Source organism: Scatophagus argus, chromosome 19, assembly GCF_020382885.2.
Source record: "Scatophagus argus isolate fScaArg1 chromosome 19, fScaArg1.pri, whole genome shotgun sequence".
NCBI lineage: Eukaryota > Metazoa > Chordata > Actinopteri > Scatophagidae > Scatophagus > Scatophagus argus.
In genome coordinates this window covers 1,374,480-1,393,797 of record NC_058511.1, presented here as the reverse complement: position 1 = coordinate 1,393,797, position 19,318 = coordinate 1,374,480, and the positions used below count along the sequence as shown (strand labels likewise).

At 45.9% G+C, this 19,318-nt stretch overlaps 1 protein-coding gene across 4 annotated transcripts in view; it reads right to left on the bottom strand.

Moving 5' to 3' along the window:
- Positions 1–2,369: 2,369 nt before the first annotated feature.
- The window catches only part of col12a1b (collagen, type XII, alpha 1b), a 104,640-nt gene continuing 87,691 nt past the window's right edge, over positions 2,370–19,318 (bottom strand). For 3 of the 4 annotated variants that reach the window (XM_046372281.1, XM_046372282.1, XM_046372284.1), the window contains 15 exons: positions 16,578–16,736; positions 15,548–15,625; positions 13,563–13,649; positions 11,879–11,932; positions 11,459–11,554; positions 10,537–10,590; positions 9,483–9,536; positions 9,327–9,380; positions 8,960–9,031; positions 8,842–8,877; positions 8,318–8,384; positions 8,046–8,231; positions 7,697–7,765; positions 6,545–6,715; positions 2,370–3,271 (listed from right to left, as the gene is read on the bottom strand). In XM_046372281.1, the coding sequence (XP_046228237.1) occupies positions 3,165–3,271; positions 6,545–6,715; positions 7,697–7,765; positions 8,046–8,231; positions 8,318–8,384; positions 8,842–8,877; positions 8,960–9,031; positions 9,327–9,380; positions 9,483–9,536; positions 10,537–10,590; positions 11,459–11,554; positions 11,879–11,932; positions 13,563–13,649; positions 15,548–15,625; positions 16,578–16,736 (1,344 nt within the window). In that variant the 3' untranslated portion in view covers positions 2,370–3,164. Of the gene's footprint in view, positions 5,240–6,544; positions 6,716–7,696; positions 7,766–8,045; positions 8,232–8,317; positions 8,385–8,841; positions 8,878–8,959; positions 9,032–9,326; positions 9,381–9,482; positions 9,537–10,536; positions 10,591–11,458; positions 11,555–11,878; positions 11,933–13,562; positions 13,650–15,547; positions 15,626–16,577; positions 16,737–19,318 lie in introns of all 4 variants that reach the window. The other variant, XM_046372283.1, reaches the window with a different exon arrangement.

The following is a 19,318-nucleotide window of genomic DNA, read 5'->3' as shown; positions in this document are numbered from 1 at the left end:
ATCATTTGGTCATGCTCGGATATGTTTTGAATTTCACCACCATCAAAGGTCGCGTCTCGGTCTCGATCGCAGGACCCTCGGAGGGAAGGAGGCGGTTCGGATCGAAAACACAGCGAGCGACGTCGTCTGCTGCTGCGGTCGCTGCTGTGCTTCTTCTCACTCAACACGTGAGGCGAAAACATGAAAGTTCTTGTTTAGTCTTGAATCAGCCGACCTTCTCGCTATCATCGAGAAGACCATCAGATGAAACATCGCGTTATGAGAGCAGAGCTGCTGCGGTTCTGTTTTTCACAAATCAACTGTTTAGTCTATGAAACATCAAAAAGAAGTTAAAAACTTTTATCTGCCCAACAAAACCAAAAAACATTTCTTACCTTAATATGATACAGACTCTCATACTGGATCAAGCTGAACGAGCACATTTTCTGTCCCAGAGGTCAAAGGTCAGCCTCACTGTGACATCATGATGTTTCCTGTCTGTCATCTGGGACCAGATTCCACATGTGCTCACATACTGAACTGGTGACTGGAATCTCAGGTGTCCACCTTCAGCCTGTGCTGATTGTGTTGATCTGCTGTGCTGCTGGTTGAACGTGTGTGTGAAGCCTCCATGTTTTACAGTCTGTAGCTTCTCTGCAGCAACAACCATAACTGAAGCTTCGTAGTCCACCACATCCTGAGCTTCAGGTGGTGAAGCTTTCAGTCACTTTCTGTCAGTCCCGACAGACTGAAACTGAAACCTTGAAAAACGACTTTAAAGGTTTGCTGACTAAAATAGCTGCAGATTGATATTCTTGCAGTTGACTTAGAGCTGCAGCTGTGTGAAATAATCGCTAAGCATCAGTTATCATGTTTTAACTCTCTGGATGCTTTTTCAGCTGTTAATTGAAGGTACCTGAGCGGAGAAAATCCGTAAGAAGAAGGTGATGCAGAACTGAAAGGAACCTGGGAGCAGATGTGACGCTGTGGCCAGCAGGAGGTTTGGACTCCTTCCTCTGTGATAATCAAAGCGTCTTTAAGGGGTCTGGTAGCTGGGAGCCTCAGATGAGTCACACTCGAGTAGAGATGAACTCATGCGAACAGCCGGACGCCGATGATGAGGTGTTTCCATGGTGGAGATGTGATGTTTACGGTGCGTCTCGCTCGTGTGCTCGGTTATTAAGCTTTATGTTTGTGGCAGTGATTCAGGGGGAAAATATCTGAAAGTAGCTGTGAGCCAATCAGGCCAGAAATGTTGGCTAAAGCTCAGCAGTTCAGGGTCGTAAAAACGTGAGCATTCAAAGAGGATGAGGAGAGCAGCACTTCAGGACACTTTCCCCAATTTCCCCAATTTCCCCACTGCCTTATTTACTGTCCACTGTCTTTGGTCTTTGGTCTGAGGTCTGTCCCGGTCCCCGTGCAGACGAGCCAGTGACGAGAACGGAGCTTTTATTTGACCGGCCTGATGACGAGTCGTCAAAACGGTTCATTTTGGGGTTTTGTCTTTTCTTTTCGGCTTGTATTTCCTGTCACCTCACTGATGTGCAAAGCTCCACCGTAAGCTTGCTGATACTTGCTTCTGCACAGGCTTCATGGCATTTATATCGGCTACTTGTGCAGTAAAAATCTGTGAACATGCAGGCTCTATTAAATTATGTGGAACCAGATGGGCACATACACTCAGGTACTGGCAGATGCCCCATCCAGCGCTGAGGCCAGCATCGGAGGCCTTTCCAGTGCTTAATTTAATCACGAGATCAGAAATGGATGGACGGTGAGCTGGTCGGGTTCTGCTGTATTCATGTGATGTTCTCATGTGCTCCTCCAAGTGAACCTCGAGTCAGACAAAGTGATTTTTCAGCCTAAATCGGTTCAGGTACACCTCCGGCTGGCCTGAGAGCCTTTCTCATTGATCCAAATCGCCCTACAAGTCGGTCCAGTCCGCTCTGATGAGCCTGAACCTTCATAGTCCAACTGCAGATCTGCTAAACTGAAGTGATGCTCTGATTGGCCAGCGCTCCTCTAGTCAGTCCAAGCACGACCCGAGTGCCCCTTAAATCGCTCCTCATGTCCGCCTGGTCAGTCCGCCCTGCTGAGATTGTAGTCGAGGTGCTTTACTCTTGCAGTCAGTAAAAAAGCTGACAAACATTCTCATAAATCACTAATAGCTTCAGTTATTTTTCAAGCACAGACTTAAACGTCTTAAATGTTAAATGCTCTTCTGCTTTACTGCATTTCTGACTGGTTTGGGACGGTTGGTTTCCACAGAAGTGCTCTGGGAATTCGGGATAACATTTAGCACCAATATGATATTTTAAAGACTAATTAATTGATTGTGAAAGTAGTCGTTTGTTGAGGTAAATAAATGAGACACAAGAACCACACAGGTGTAAATTTTCAGTAGTTTTATTGAAAAATGCCTCTTCTGTTTTCAGAAATAAATAAGAAATTACTGTAAGGCTGTGGAATTCACAATCTGCAGTTCAAACATGAAGCAGCAACACTATTTCCATAGTCTTGCACGCAGCTTTCGACCGCATTCGATACTGAGAAAAGTGACAAGAATGACAACAACTATATTCTGGTTAAAACAAAATGAAATGGAACAAAAAACATTACTAAATATACACCACAGACATGCAATTCCACGTTTGTTAAACTTAGCTGTGACGCAGAAAAGGAAAACTGATAAATATTAAATCTAGAGATACAAAATGAAAGCTGTGTTTAACTGCCGTAATGAAACCGAACTTATGTAGAAGACGACACTGAATGGAAGGATTATGTTTAACATACTGGATGAAGTGTGACGGATGTGACGGCTCGACACGGCGGACAACCTTCTTCTCCTTTAGCTTTGATACAACGAGTGCACTGTTCAACACTGCGAGTTAATACAAACCTGATGCAAATATGTTACAAGCAGAAGACACGAGTGGAAAAACAAAGCTCACAGGTTTTTTTAATGGATTCTTAACTTTTCTTCGGTCAAACTCCCTCCGTCCATCCGCACCCTTTGTCTAACACAAACATGAATATTCACATACGTTTTAAGGCATTTTTTAAGGTGTTTTCCAATAAAGTCGAGGTGTCAAACCCCATTTTGTTTGTGTTTAATGTGCATAAATCCAACAACAAACACAGGCTGAAGAGGGAACAAAAGGACAAAGAGGATATGGCTTGTTTTATGAGGCCTTTCTTGATAGCGATCTCTTTCGGCGCTGGTTTTGCGACACATCATCCTCCTCGGGTGCCGGGGCGACTCGGGTGCCGGGTTCGGGCGGGTATTGGCCTGCTCGGAGATAGCGTTTGGGCCAATTGAGCGTAAGTTGACAGTTTGTCTCAACATGCACAAAAAGAACGTTTCTGATTCTGACTGCTAGCTAAAGCACTGACACAGATGGTGTGTTAGCAGCAGGGACGTGTCCACGGGGGGACCGGGGGGGCTGTGGGAGTTTATTCCCATTTTTCACCCTCTAGTTTGTGAACATCTGCTAAAACAGGAAGGGCAGTTTGTGTTTTGGAGATAAGCTAACAGCATTAGCTCGGCTAAGTTAGTTTCATGCTCATGCACTCAGTTAGCGGTGGCTCGTTAATGTTTCTGCATGTTCACTTTTAACCAGCATGCTGCTGCACCAGCAACCAGAGCTCAGCTGATCAAAGGAAAATTCATGTTGATAATAATTATTGTTTTTTTTAATGCAAAAAATGTCATGTGGTTTCACCTTCTCTGCTGTCAGGCTTTGTTGTTTTTCATTTTATGGCTCAAACAGCTCATCAGTGGAGTGTAGATAACACTGAAGATTCACACCTTTTCAAGGTTGTTTTCATGGTGGAACGATGGGAAGCTAATCATCCTTAATAGACATCTTCTCTGTACTTGTGTTTTTCTGTTGTTTAAGGTTGTTTTTCATGAGCACACTCGTGTGTCTTGGGTTCCTGCTAAGTGCACATCAACTTGAACTTCATAGTAATGAACCTTCTGGCTGCTGTGTGGTTAAAGTTCTCCCTGCAAGCTGCTGGCTGTACTCCATACGTGGTGCTGATGAACGAAAGCTCCGTATCAGGACATCGAACATTTCTAAACAGAACCGGGTGTAAAAGTTGTCTTTCACACGCGACAAAGTAGATTTCATCTGAAACCGTGAGTCAGACAACAAATGTCTGAGTGTTTCGAGTTTTAGTTATTCCTGACTTAAGTGACTGTCAAGTAGTGAAAGCTAATTAGAATTTAATTTGGGACTGCAAAGTCACCTGTAAGCTGTTAGTGGTGCAACAGACTGCAGGTTATTATGATGACTGAAGGTACGAGTCAGTGTGGGGGCTTGGGTCACCCAAGGCCCCCTTGAACGCGCCCCTGCTAAACATTTCAGTGCTTTTCCCTTTTTGCTGATGTTAGAAGTTCAGGCGTTAGTCCAATTTTAGTCATCACTGAAGAATTTCTCCACAACTTGCACATTTATAAAATAAACAACAAAACATTTCTACACAAAAAAACCCTTTTCCTAGCGTACACATACAGCACGGCTGGTGTGCGGAGAACAGCTGGATTCTTTGTTCTTGTACATGAAGTGACAAATGTGCACCTGCGGAGGTCACCTGATGTGCAGGAGTGGTTCAGTGTGGCCCTGAGCACTTTAACACAGCTACAAACACACGGGCAGGAAAATAACAAATAAAAAAAATCAAAAAAGAGGCGTTTTTGTTGGCATTCAGCAAGCAGCAGGTTGTTGTTTGCAAGGCACAAGCTTTCAAACTACAGATGTTAAAGACTAAATTTAGTGGACTTGATCAGACATCATTTACAAGGCACAAATTAGTTTATTTACACGTTAACAGAGTTGTTCTGCTGCTGTTGCTGGTGGTGCTGTGGTACTTGTTGCTCTGTCCACCTGCTGTTAGTATTTGTTTGGGTTGTTTGTTGTTGTTGTTGTTTGGTGCATGCTCCTCCTCTGAACACAACGTTTCTTTTGTTTGGTCTTTGGCTTCAAGATGCAAACAGGCCACTAAAGAGGCGGGTGCCATCACCGCTGCTGCCGGTGGGGTTTCTGTTCTACTGGCTGTGAGTCGATGTTAGTTTCCCTCTTTGTTGTTGTGGTGTTTTTCAGCAAAGTTTGTTAATGGTTTCCTTCGGCGGTTATCCTTTTAAACAGCTCTAGAGCGGGTGAGCAAGTGTTTCAGTTACAGGACTTTGAGTTTTGGTTTTTCAGGAAGTCAGTGAAAGCAGCACAGGCGGCATAGAAAGTCTACTATGGTGAACCTGAAACGGGCCAAAGAGGATGGACGGAGTCAGTCAGGTCAAAGCAGGAGACAGCAGATTAACATCATCAGTTTCAACACGTGTTAAAGCTCAGCCTGAACAGTCCAACAGTCTGGAGGTCCTCATCTGCTGCCTGAAGGCCCTTCAGCACCGAGTGACGCGCTTTCTATCAGGCTCATCTGAACACAACGTTAACCACAGCTCTGACGTCGCTCCATAAACCCTCTTTTCCAAAGTGCGCAAACTGCATCGGCTGACCGTCTGGCCGGAATCTACAAAGTAACTAGTGACTTAGGTTATTAATTAAATGTGGATAAATTAGATCTGCCTCCAAAATGTAGTGGAGTGAGAGCATAAGGCAGCAGAAAACACTCACGATAATAAAACTGGATTTAAGTATAGTAAACCGTACTGTTTCGGCAGATGTTTGCAGGTTCCACATATTGATCAGCATCGTATCGGCAGATCCTGTCAGTCGGGTTCCAGCAGATGACGAAAACAAACCTGAGAGCGACGCGGATGTTTGACGTAACCTGATGACGCGTCTGCTTTCTGTCTCGTCTTCCACTGATGCTGTAACCCAGCAGCTAACTGGATGAATCCCGTCTCACTCAGCGGGACGTCGAGCACTGAACCTGTCACCTTTCCTACAGTGTGTGAGGGCCTTTAACCAGCCAGACGAGTCTCAGCTGTGTGTGTCCAGTACAGAGACGAGTCCAGGGTGCTCGTATCGAGTAAGGCAACTTGAGACAGATCGGTGAGCAGCTTCCTTCTGTTCGCTGCTGTTTGCTCGAGCCAGAAGAAAACGTAAATCTTGTTTATTAAAAAGGTGTCGAAACAGAAATATTTTTGCTGAAATGCTCCGTAGCTCAGCTTTCTTACTGATACAGACTGTTTTAAATATTAGATGTTGTCAGATATAAACAGTAGTCTGAACCAAGAAGCCATCCAAAATGTTATCTTTTATAAACAGTCTGAACTGAACTGGCCAAATCAGATTTTATCACACGCCTGCAGTCTGACTGAGAGTCTATGGACACATTTTAGCAGATTCCATAACTGGTGAGTTTCCACACTCGGCCAACATACTTGGGCTGCCGACTCGCCTGCTCTCAGGCTTTCGGTTAGGCTAAACACGTCCTGGACCTTCTGTCTCTGTAACTGGACTCAGACTCAGAAAATAAGGACGTCTCTCAAAATGTTGGAGTGTTCCTTTACTTCCTGTTTGAAAAGCTTCATCCCAAAGTGAACCCCCACCAGCTGATTAGCAGTTCCTCCTGACCCCCTGCAGGTCCTGCTACGTACCTACGTATCCTTGCCCGTTGTAAGGAATACCGACACACTGAGAAGAGTCACAGTATCCGGCAGGTCCAGGGGGCCCGCGCACTCCGGCGTATCCTGGACGTCCGGGGGGACCGCGAGGTCCAGCAGAGCCTGTAGGGCCTGGAGATCCTGTCCTGCTTTCTCCTGGTGGACCTGGTGGTGGTGGGGGGAGGATAATAATGATCATTTAGATCAGTAATCACAAAGACCAAAGTAAAACGAAGATGAAACGATCGAAACGAGTATTTTGTGTTGACATTTTATTGGTTTGTGAAGCTTTAATGGGTCGAGTTTTCTTTGAAACATGACGGCTCTGAGCCTCAAAGTGATTCTCCTCCATGTGTTTGCATGTTTTTATGATCATTCCTTCAACAGAAGAGAGTTCTTGTTACTTCTGATTAACTCAGAGATGAATTCAACTTTTATTGTATTCTTGTAAAACTTCCCAAACTTAAAAATCCCAGGAGGTGTTTTGTGATCTCTGAACCAAACAGATAATTATGGCTCAGTGTCATTGTGCTTAGATTCCAGCTGCAAACATCATAAATTTTTTAAAAAACTGTTGCAGCTCTGCTGACAGTCCGAGCACGAAGTCTGCACAGTGGAAATAAAAGAAAGAAAATCTGCCGCAGGATTGGAGGGTTTCCTCCAGACTCAGAATCAGCCCAGACTCCCACAGCCACTCATCCGATAATCAGCTGTTTTAATCGTTTTTCAAGTAAAAGTATCTCAAAGTGTTCTGAGGTTCCAGCTTCTCAAGCGCGAGGATTTTCTGTTTTCAAAGTCAGTATCTTAATATTGTAAGCTGAACGGCACGTTGAGCTCCGGCGATTCAAAGTAACGAAGTACATTTTGTACGATACTCAAGTACAGTTTTGCTGTACTTGTATGTGCTTATTTCCATTTTAATTTACCTGTGACTTTGCCACTTTTCAGAGGTAAAACTTGTGGTTCTCAGTTTCTAAAGCAACATCTTGTTAAACAAAAACTCCAACATGTACAACATCAAAGGCCTTTTGTCACAGCTTTTACATTTCCAAGACTAAATCGTTGATATAAATCTGCAGTTTAACCCTGCTGGTGCCTTTAGGGACACTCTGGGAGTTTAGAGTGGAAACGAGGAGGGGGACATACCAGCAGGTCCTCTCGGCCCTTTCTGTCCGACTCCTGGGGGTCCTCGGTCGCCCTTCTCTCCTGCGGGACCTGAAGGAGACAATGAGATGAAGATAAAACTGCTGCTTCTGTTTTCGGAAATGTCTGATTTGTTTTGTGCTTCTGTTATGAAGGGACAAACCAAACTGAGACTTTAGAGCAGATGCTTAGATTAAAATCATTTTGCTTGACGAGGTTTACTGATGAAGCCGAGCCCCGTCAGCACCGTGTGATGGTTTTGTGCTTTTTAAATAAACCTGCTGCAGTGTAAACAATCACTGCTCTGCATTTCATGCGTTATTTCGTTCTCTTCCAGTGGGACAGATCGTACCTCTCTCTCCCTGCTGCCCGGGTAAACCTGGACTTCCGGGGAAACCGTTTCTTCCTGCGGGGCCTGGCTCTCCACGGGGTCCCTGGCTGCCGGGAAGGCCGGCAGGCCCCGGAGGGCCCGGGGTGTTGCTGCGGTACATGCCGTTGGGGATCTGGTTCAGTAACGTGTTGACGCGAGTCATTTGTGCTGCACCGACAGAGGAGGGAGAGGAGGACAGTCAGAGGCTGAGTCACTGCGTCGTGAAGGAGAAGAAAGAAGGAAAATCTGCTTACCGTTTACCAGCTGCTCACACACTTGTCTGGCAATAGATCGCATCATGTTCTGAGGAGCAAAGTCGCCCTGCATGCAGAGAGGAAGGACGAAGACAAGTGAAGGATTTTAGGATTTAGGATTGAAGTGTTGTCAGACGCTTGTTCATTTTAAAATGTTGCTGTCGGAGCAGGTTGCTCGTTTTGATTTCCTGCCTGCCTGTTAAACCCTCTTCAGCTTTTGTTGTTTCTGTGAAGCTGCTTCACTGTTTAAACACCAGGAACTGGAACTGGAAACCGCTTTCCCCAGGAGAAGTTCTCAGGTTTCCTCAGAAAAAACTGCAGGCTGAAAACTTTAATTCTAATAATTCTTGTCATGAAAATTCTGGTCATTTAGTCCCAAAGTCGTCCCAAAGATAAACTTGTTTCTGCTGTGGGAACAAGTTTTCTCGCTACACCGGTCTTTGTAAGGTTTAGGCCTGACAGGCAGCCCACATGAATAGTTAGGAGTGTTTTCTGCTTATCACAGACACGTTCAGGTGACTCACTCTCTCTCCCTTGTCTCCTTTTGGACCAACAGCACCCTGAAAAACAAAGAGGAAATCAGTTCAGTCGTCAGAAAACTGTTTCCTGGTTCACCTACTCCATGACGGTTAGGACACTTACAGGAGTACCAGAGTCTCCGGGATTTCCTGGTTTTCCTGCAGCACCTGGTATTCCAGGAGATCCTGGAGGTCCCTGCAAGGAAACAGAGAAGCCAGTCAAACGCCAGAATGAAGGACCACCGGGTTAGAAGATCATCACGCTTACGTACACTAAAAAACACTCATAAAATCCTCTTTGGTGATCAGGGAAGTGCCGTCGGCAGGTTAAATCAGGGTGAAGGAAATCACTGAGTCATGTTTTCTTCGCGCTCAGTTTGTCCTTGAGCGGGACACTTAAATGCTTAATTGCTTCACCCGGGTGTACCTGCAGAGCTCACGGCCAACAGCAGCTCCCAGGTGAACATGTGTCAAAGCGCTAAAACTCTTACCATGGGCCCCGCGGGGCCTCTGGGTCCAGACGGTCCTTGCTTTCCTTGAGGGCCCTGGAAATACAAGAGCAAACCTGACGAGCTGAACCGATACTGTTCATGTTGAAGGAATTCGCAGAGGATGGTTACCATTAAAGGCAGCCCGTCTGAACTCACCCTCACTCCAGCTGGTCCGATGGGGCCAACGGCTCCGGGAGGACCAGGTGAACCCTGCAAACACACGAGAAAACAACTCAAAGCTCTCTTCACCTTCTTTTCCCACAAGCACTAAAAAGTCCCCCCTTTGCTCCGACCGATCATTCAAACCGGTGGGTTTCAGTGCCGGACTTCTTCGTGTCCACAGTAAACCTGCTCTCTGCGCTCATTTGCTCTGAAACTTTGCTCCCTGTTTTTACTGCCAGTCGTCTTTGATGCCTCAGCATAACATTTACAGGGCACATAATATGTTCCAGATCTGTTTTATTGGCCATTATAAACCAGGACCCGCGTGGTCTGCAAGTCATTAAATGCATGTTGCTATAGCATCTGCTCCAACACGGTCACCTGCAGCCCGTCCGCTCCATCAACGTCCTGCGTCCGCGAGGTAAAGAGCTGAGTCATCTGTAGGTTTGACGCCACTGATGCTGCTGAAAATGATTATCAGATCTGATCTGGTGTCAGATCTGTGCTCGGGTGCAGGAATCACTTCTGATCTTGAGAAGCCCCTCTGCATGGGCAGGTGGGTGACGCTGGTCCAGTCTATTGTTCTCTGAGTGATGACAGGTTCGACTTCGGGTTCCCTGTGCGACCGTCTCTGAATGGTCTGAACGATAAGACGCTGACATACGAAGATAGTGGACTTGAGTCTCCGACAGCCCATTGAACTCACTCAGAGCTCCAAACACACGCGTGTCAGCCTGCTCAGTCTTTAGAGGACGTGATGCCAGCTGCCACTTCTTTTGTCCCAAACCCCGGAGATCTCAGGTTGGACCGCATCCTCGGATAAAACATCTAGTGGCTGAGCGCAGGCCAGCACTTTGCCAGCGCTGTTCATCAAGGTGACTCGAAACTGACTCGCAAGAAATTTAATTTAAAAGAATTATTAGTAAACTACACGTGTTCTGTCTGGAAAACCATCCAAACAGACGCCAGACTAGTAGTCAAACAGTGAATTATCCCACATTTCCTGTTTAAAATCCCAAAACCTCGTCTTAGTCAGAGCTGCACTTACTTTCTGTCCAGGTAAGCCAGAGTCTCCGGGGTCTCCCTTTGGTCCAGGGCGGCCCTGAAGACAGAACATGACAACAGGAACACCTTAACACTGACACATCAGAAGAACCGTGTTCTAACAGAGCTGCTACGTCACCCAGCACGGGCACATTCACATGAAGTCTGCTTCATTCACTGGACTCTGAAAGGTGCCCTAGTAATAAAGGTTCTCATTATTGTTATTACTGCGCACAAGGCCAAAAACATTGAAACAGGTGTGAAAGCTCCATCAGAATGTGGATTACAGCTGGTCAGTCCAGGTCAAATATGTTGGGCCGGAGAGTCTAAAAATGAGATTCAGTTATTTTCTCTATAATTTCATCCATAAATAACCCAATGACAGAATGTGTGACTATTCTGGTCAAGCGTTTCAAACACCTTCTGTAATCAGACGAGGTCTTTATGCTGTCACGCTAACCTCAAAGCTGACAGGCAGGCAGGTTAGAAATGTGCTTCATGGAGTGTTTGATGTTATTGCTTTTGTTTGGTTTCAAATTCTCGTTATTATTCCAAAAGGCTTCCCATAAATGATCTGCCGTCTCCTCTCCTGAATCGCAGTCTGCAAGGCAACGACTGCAGCTGTGAGTACATGCAGTGCAGTACACAGTAGAAAGCAGAGGACAGTACTGGACTTGTGTACTTTCTCCTGCTGTCTGTGCCGTGGCAAAACGTTTCTGCTCCAATCCAAACTGATTTATTAGCAGGTCTCGCATCTCTCTGGTATCACGTCTTCCCCTCAGACACAAAGGAATGTGAATCTCTGCCACAGATACTCCCAGCTTGTAAATTCCCTTCATAATAAACTGCCAAAATAATCCCTCTCCACTGCGCCGAGGCATCCTGGGATTTAAAAGTGTGTGTGTCAGGTGTGTTTATGCACTCACAGCCTCTCCTGGAATCGACAGCCCGCTGGGTCCCTGAGGGCCAGGCAGACCCATGGGCCCCGGTGGTCCAGCTTCTCCCCGCGGGCCGATCGGCCCCTGTAAAATGAAGAAAGAAGGATAAGAAACATTTAAACACCAGAGGCATTTCTTTGTTGATATTTCTTGTCCCTCTTCATGTTTAACACTTTTGCAATCAGTGGAAAAGACCAACAGGAGACGAGGAGCCTCCCCTTCATATCAGGCAGGAAAAGCAAAAACACGCATTCGATAAGTGGAATCAGATGTTCCTCAGAGCTGTTGTGCTTTAAACAATCTTTTGTTTCCACTGAAGCGTCTGAAGCAGCGCTCAGATCTGTCAGAGGCTTTTCTTTCTGTAGCTTTGATTAAGAAGTTTTTCAGATGATGTCAAAAGGTACTCACAGCGGTGCCGGCCTCTCCTCTCTCACCTCGGGGACCTTTGCCGCCAGGAGCGCCCTGAGGAAGAGGAGGAGGAAGAGGAGGGACATTCGTCATGTTAACACAACACAGACAAATCACAGACAAACTGACTGAACCCCCTGAACACAGTGGAATCAACTGCTTCAGATGTTCCCCATAAGCAATGAAGTCCCCAAAATAAAATCTACGAAAAACTCGAGTCAATGCGCTTCATCATGACTGTGTGCTTCGATCAGGTTTCACTGACAGTGACTCAGCGTTTTTGCACCTGCAGTTCATTTGCTCGGCTCTGAATCAGTTGATCAGTACGTAAACTTTTATGGCCTCGTTTGGTTTCTTTTCTCGCTCAGAGAAAAAAAACCATGTGACAGTGTTCAGTGTGCTCATTGGTCAGAAGGGAACAGGAAAGTAAAAACAGGAAGAAGCTTGTGTGTTCACCAAATCTGCTCCACCCAGAAAATTCAAAATCTGAAGACTCATTTCATGGTCTTCTAAAGAAAAAAACAGCACTGAGTCGGGTCACGTTCCCACCACAAACAAACTGATCCAGGGTTTGTTTAGGACCAGACCAAGACCACCTCCTCTCGAAGGGTCTCAGCACAGACCAGCACAAGCACCTGAGTGCGACTGCACACCTGCCCAAAGGAATTACACCAAGATAAAGGAGCAAACCAGAGGTGTGAAAACAGCCTGAAAAAACCCATCAACTTGTTAAATAAGCAGAACTGTTACTCACACTCTGAACCATACTCATGTTATTTACTAAAACTCGAGCCTGAGCGATGACTCTTCTATATGGGGTTTGTTGGCAGTCAGGTCCACATCCCGCCACGAGTGCAGTCGGACTGTCAGGCCGGCCGTCGCCACGCTGCACCCGCGTTTACCTTCTATCCTCTCCTAAAACATTTTACGAGGCTTCGCGAAGACGTTCCTTGTGGTTAATGTGCTGCATGGCGTCGGATTCCGCCTTGTACAACATATAGTGTGTAAATAACCATAAATAACCTGACAGGAGAGAGCTTTTACATACGCAGAAGTAGAGAGACCACAGTGGAAAAAGCATGGAGGGATCACATGGTTCTCCACGGGTTCAGTAAAATGGCTTTAATGGAGTAAAACTCACGGAGCGATTGACCAGAGACCTGACACAGCAGCGTTACACTCGGATGTAAAATCCAACCTGCTCTCCTGGAAATTACATTTAAATACTGCTGATCAACTCCGACAGCAGGCACAAACAAACATAATGCTGCTTGGATTGCACGATGAGGAAAGGTTTTAATGTCCAAAGGCTTAAACAGGAAGTGGAGCTAACCTGAAGTTGCGAATGTAAACCTGCAGTGAATCCTTGCTGTATTTCTTTATTTATTAGAAAAGCTTCAGGTCAACGTTTTCGATCACAGGAGTGAGAGAGCTACCTACAGAGCTGATTTTATAAACCTGAGTGAATAAACTTCAGTCATCTATTCGGTGAGGATCGTCCTCCATCACGACTACAGTTACCGACAAATTGTACTTGGATATTGAAAAGTAGTAGTAAAAAGTACTCAGTGAAGTCTACAAGTAAACATAACCCAAGAAGCCGTTATGTTTCCTCCAGAACGTATGTGACAAAAACCATCTAATTTAGAAATACTGTTCAAGCTGTCAGGTAACTGATTCTTACCACTGGCCCCTGAGGCCCCGGCAGCCCGGTGCCCTCCGACGTGCAGGTGCAGGAGTTGGGAAGAGAAGGACACTTGAGCTCGTCTCTCTGGTGGACAAACAGACAGAGGATTCAACAGTCAGAAACAAGCAAAATGTGAAGAGACAAAACAGTCAACAGACTTCAGCTGCAGGCCGAGGGGTCGAGTTAACGTCCCACAGCGTCTGCGTCACTTCCACTGAGAGCGAGCATCTGAACAAGGTGTTCGAGAACGAGAGGCCCCACAGTGTTTACGGAGACGTTCTGAACTGGTAGAGTGTGCTGGTGTGACGTATTTCGACTCCAGAGGTAAACAGCTTGAAACATTTCTGCTGGTCCAACTCTCGCACAAAACAAACGGCAGAGCCGAGGTGCCTTCATGTGATGGTTTTCTGGAGCCGACAAAACGGCACCAGAACAAAACGTGTGTGTGCGGTGAGAGCAGCTACAGGCTCCTGAATCCATCTGTGAATTCAGAACTTGAGTCTGATCTTACAGTCATTAAATGAGCAAACATCAGTTGCAGTCAGCGTTCACACGTTTGTGCTGCATTCACTTTCGTTTCGTGCTGCGTTCAGACAAAGCTTCGCTTGTTACGGCGTCTCTGGAGATCTCTGCTGGGACTGAAGCGAGAAGGCTTCGCGTTGAGACAGGCCAGAGTCCAGCCGCCAAACAACGGCCTGCACTGTGCTGCATTTTTTAAAAATCTCATACTTTCACTGCTGCTGGTGGCCAAATTCTTAACTGCCTGCAAACAAACGTGGCTCATTGTGGCCTCGCTGAGGTCTTGAGAAACACCAGAAATGCTTTTTCTAACGTGTGAGGGATGACGGACAAGGAGAGAACTTCTCTACAGTGCGGTCAGGCTGCTGCTTGTTTTATGTTCGTCACTGGAGTCTATTCAGTGTTTTGTGTTTTCTCTCCGTTAAAGTTGCAGCACATCAGCAGGTAACGTCTGCGTGAACAGACTGTTTCAGATCTGCACGGCTTGTTGTGAACACAGGTTTAATTCGAGCCTCACTTAACCCACAGCGATGAGCTTTAAAGCTTTTTAAGGGTCAAACACGCTGAAGTAAAGCCTGTTTCAGTCCGAAGAAGGAAGCTTTGTGTTGTTTTAACAAAAGCCTTGCTGATCCAGATCCTGTGTGGCTCATCCCTGCAGAAGGAACAGCAGGTCAGCACACTTTCACACCAAAGGTTAAGTATTTCTTCTCTTTGTAAATGATGAAGATGTTTGGATTGAATTTATGTGACAACCGACTGGGATGAGGCCGAGAACACAGCTGATGTTTTGTGTCGTATCTCAGGCCCTGCGGTCCTTTCATCGCTCCGACACTCCTGCATATCACATACGGCCTGTTTATTTTCCTCTGTGACTCGAGCCAGTTCTGACTGCGGCTGCTTTGATCTGCTGCCGAGTCCCGACTGCAGGAGAACCGAGGACACGCCGAGTGTTTGGACCTGCAGCACAAACACTGTCAGGACGCCGTGATTTTACTTCTGCTCCTAAACGTGTCATTAAACATTTCTGCATTGTTTTCCTGAGTCGCTTTCCTCCAAACATGTTTGAGGAGAACCAGACGGGGACGGGTCTATAAGGTGCTCCACAGATGGAAAAACAAACACACAAACAGGAAACACGAACACACAAGCAGATGTGAGGTTTAGACTTTTCGGGGCTCCTTTTGGATCCAAATAATTTCAGGATTTGGTTTGTATTGAGTTTCACTTTGGTCATTTTCATTTTCTTTTCTTACTTCAAATGTAAAATGAAAATAACGACCACCAACATGTCTAATCAGGCCTTGAAAATCCACAAAATCTTCAAAATGATGAATCAGCCTACAAGCCAAACTGCATTTATAATACAAACAGTTGATTTTCAGCAAAGTGGAAGCTGCAGACGTCACCATCAGCTGGCTGCAGGCTAAAATGAAGTTGCAGTTGGAGTTAAAAGGTTCCCTTACCATCGACGGGAGGTCACAACATCTGTCCCTGCTGGTCCAGCCCAGGCTGCAGACAATATCGAACATCTGGAGCTGGAACTGTGCAGAGGAAACAAAAGAAAACATGGACATGGTGTTGTGGTACATGTGTTTCTGAGCTCCCAGAGGACACACAGAGAGACAGCACAGCCGAGTCCCATCAGGGGAAGACAGGAAACGGCTCGCACTGCAGCATCGCTGACGGCTAATCAGACTTTGACATCCATCTGAATGATTCTGTTGGTCCCATCTAATGGCTGATGTTATCAGCCCGAGCCGCGTTCAGCTTCAGCAGCGAGTTCAGAGTAATTTAAATGAGTAAAATGGTACGTTTTCTCGCTGAAATGACACACTGAGTTCAGGTTTAACATCAGCTAACATTAGCAACACCCCACTGAGGTGGTTTGTTAGCTTCAGAGACTAACAGTTTTATCTCCAGATTAAGACCAGTTTAGTCTGTGGTTACATTTAAACATCTTGTTTGATCAGACTTAAATCTATTGGTTTGTCAGCAGCTCTGTCTTGGCTAAAGTCTAATCCACAACGACATTTGCTGAAGCATTTGTGTTGTATTTAATAACCAAAACTCTTGTAAACAGTTTACTTCAGTGCATTGCTCGGTGTGTTCTGCCCCCTGGCCGTCGGTCAGGTCTCGACACAGTCCACACTGACGACCTGTCCTGTAAACGCTGGCGTTCTGATTCAGACCTCTAGTTAAAGTCAGACTCCATAATGACATCCATAAAGGGAGTCAACAGAATGACAACGTGACAATGACATGCAATCCTCTGTTCTGCAGTTACCACTTCTGGCCACAGAGGTCGCTGTTCAGCCCACAGTCATATAGTTTCATCTGAGAGGGTTTTAATTCCATCTAACTGTTGTTTGGATGTTTGGGATATTTGCGGACTTCAAAAACACGATCCTATTTACTATTTTCACATTAAAGTAAATGCTAACTGTGTACGAAGTTGAACTTGACTTTCTCTGCTGCGGTTCAGAGCTGACTTACTGTTGCCGATTCTCCTCTGGAGCCGATGGACTTGGACATCTTGCCCAGAACCTGGTAGCCGTCGCTGGATGTGTTTCCAGCAGCCTTGATCTCAATTTCAGCCACTTCTTGGCAATCGATGTTGAGTTTGACGCTGGTGGATGACACCAGGATATGGAGCTTCAGGGAGAAAAGGGAGGGGAAGAAGAGGAAAGGAAAACAAAAAGAGAATAGATTTTTATTGGCACATCCTTTGTTCTAAGACCAAGTTTTGTGCCTGGTTTTTATCCCGATGGCCTGCAAATTATTAAGTGCTGGTGGGGGCTGAGCTCAGGGTGGATGTCCTCCATCGTCTCCACTGTAGCTCTGTTTATTTAAAGCACTGCTGGAATGTAACAGAGGAAAACCAGCGTTTCTTTCTGTTCATTCAGAGGAAAAGCTGCTCCACCACAGGAGGCTAAAGTCTGGATCAAATGCTAGAAATTCACCCAAACTGCTTCCTGTTCCTGTGAGAAACCTCACGATAAAACTTCTTCACCTTCCACGTTGTTGTGTGCTCCTCTTTAATAGATAACCTAGAAAGCACTTAAAGACACAGCAGACACTGCCCTAAAGTCAACATCTAAACTCAGGATATCTGCTGAAAATAAGTACTGATCGATGGGCTGTCAGTCACTAATTGATTTTATGTGAGTTAACTTTGTGGGCTGAGTGAATCATTCGTTGGTGAAAATGCTGAGCTTGACTGGGGACAGCGACACTTCGGAGTGTCCAGAATCGAGTTTCGGCTACACTCGGTCTTGTCAAGCTGATGATTCTGAATCAAGATGTGAAGTTTACATATTTTAAATGTGAGGAAAGCGAGCACTAAATTGAAATCAGACTTTTGAGTTGAGGTACTGAAATCAGCATCGAGAGCAAAAATGCTCTTCAAAAACTTTAACTGTCTTCACTTTGAAGTTGCCTTACAGGATGTTGTCGTCTACGCAGTCGTTTTACACCTCAAAATGCATCATATTTTGGAAGCCACATCTCCCAAAATTCCTTCCTCGCATCTCACTAGAAGGCACGTTGTGGCATCTGACACCACTTCAACTTCTGACCGTTAGATAACTGAGGCCACAGTGAATTCACCTCAGCCATACACACACACACGCCACCACAAAACTCTCTCCCTCACTCAGATCTCCTTCGCCACATCTCATGATGTCATTCTGCGGTGAGCCACGAGCGCTGCCTTTACAACAGCTTTCCCCCCGAGAGGCTGGGCAGAACGAGTCCAGCTGCGAGGAGGGAAAACGTTGCTGTACAAAGCCACGGGTTGGCCACTGCCAGCTGTGGCAGCCGCCGCTCGCCGCCTGCGGTCAGTCAGCATTCGTGGGTCTGCAGAGGAATGATTCTCAGACCACGGAAACACTGACATGTCTCCACATACACTTTCAGGCGCAGCTCTCATGAAGTGGGCAGGTACTGGTGAAGCTCCAGCCTGTCTCCAGCCTCAACACTTTAACCCTGAGTCTCCAGTAACAGCACTGAAACGATCAAACTGACAGTGTTTGAACGTGATCGGGTCCGGGCCAACGGTGGAAAAACTCTGTTTTTTCTTCTCAGCAGGCTGAAAAACCCTCTGAGGTTTGGATGAGACTCTGATACATGGTTCTGTAAAACTCAAACTGATGTATCAGCCTCGTGTGGATCTCCCTCTCGTTGATAATATCAGCTATTACTGGCACCAGACCCACCAAAATCTTTTCATTTTTCAAGCTGCTCTCCCAGCCTTGGAAATCTTCGGAGCCTCACTTTGAATTTTGATTTGACATTACAGTTAAATTTTTTCTGTAAATTTTTTTCCAAGAGAATTGGATTAAACCCAGTAGTTCGTGAGAAACTGATGAAACTTAATCTATAGGCTTCGTGTCCGTTTTTTTCATGTCAGCACAAATTAGTTAAAGCCTTATCCTTTTAAAAAAAAAAGCATAAGAGAAGGAATTGCTAGTCGGCTAAATGCAAGAGAAAAATGGCAAACTGGCTGAATAAAGAATGAACGTGATAACGACGTGTGTTTCACAGGGCTTTGGAATGCACCTTTAATCAGTCATACTGATGTCTGGAAGCAGCGTTTGACTTACAGGCTGCTGGAAGGAGATGTTTACATATATATGAACATGAGAATAGTGTTCTACACGCTCACTCTGTGCAGAAAGTTTTCTCTGACTGGGGGTCAGTGGGCCAGTAAGTCAAGTTTCACGCCTTCTTTCTCCTGTCAACTTGAAGCTCTGGCCTCCATTGGTCTGCACAAGTCGACTGTTTATATCTTGTGTCGGGGCAGGGATGCTACAACTTCCCTGAGTGACCCTTTTGTTTTATAAAACGGAAGCAGACATCCTGCCTGTCTTCACTCAGTCTTCCTCACTTCATACCTTTCCTCTAATTCTACCTGCTCATGACACTCACAGTCTTGCCTGTGTTGGGCCTCAAAAGGCCCAACTTGTAAAACATGACCAGAATTCGAAGGAAACACCAAAAAGCGTAACCTCCAGCTGCTGCTCACTGTGCTGCAGCAGTAGCTACGGTTAGTTCAGTTAGCCGTGGAGCCAGCAGCCCTTTAACTCATTACTTTGTGCCTGGACTGTGAGCTCGGATCCAGAGGGGAGTCACTGTGGACAACGAGGCTCAGCTCAGCAGCCTCTCAGTCAGCAGAGCTGGACGCCAGACGAACCAGTCAGGTCTTCAGACTTATAGCATCTTTTTGTTGTGTTGTT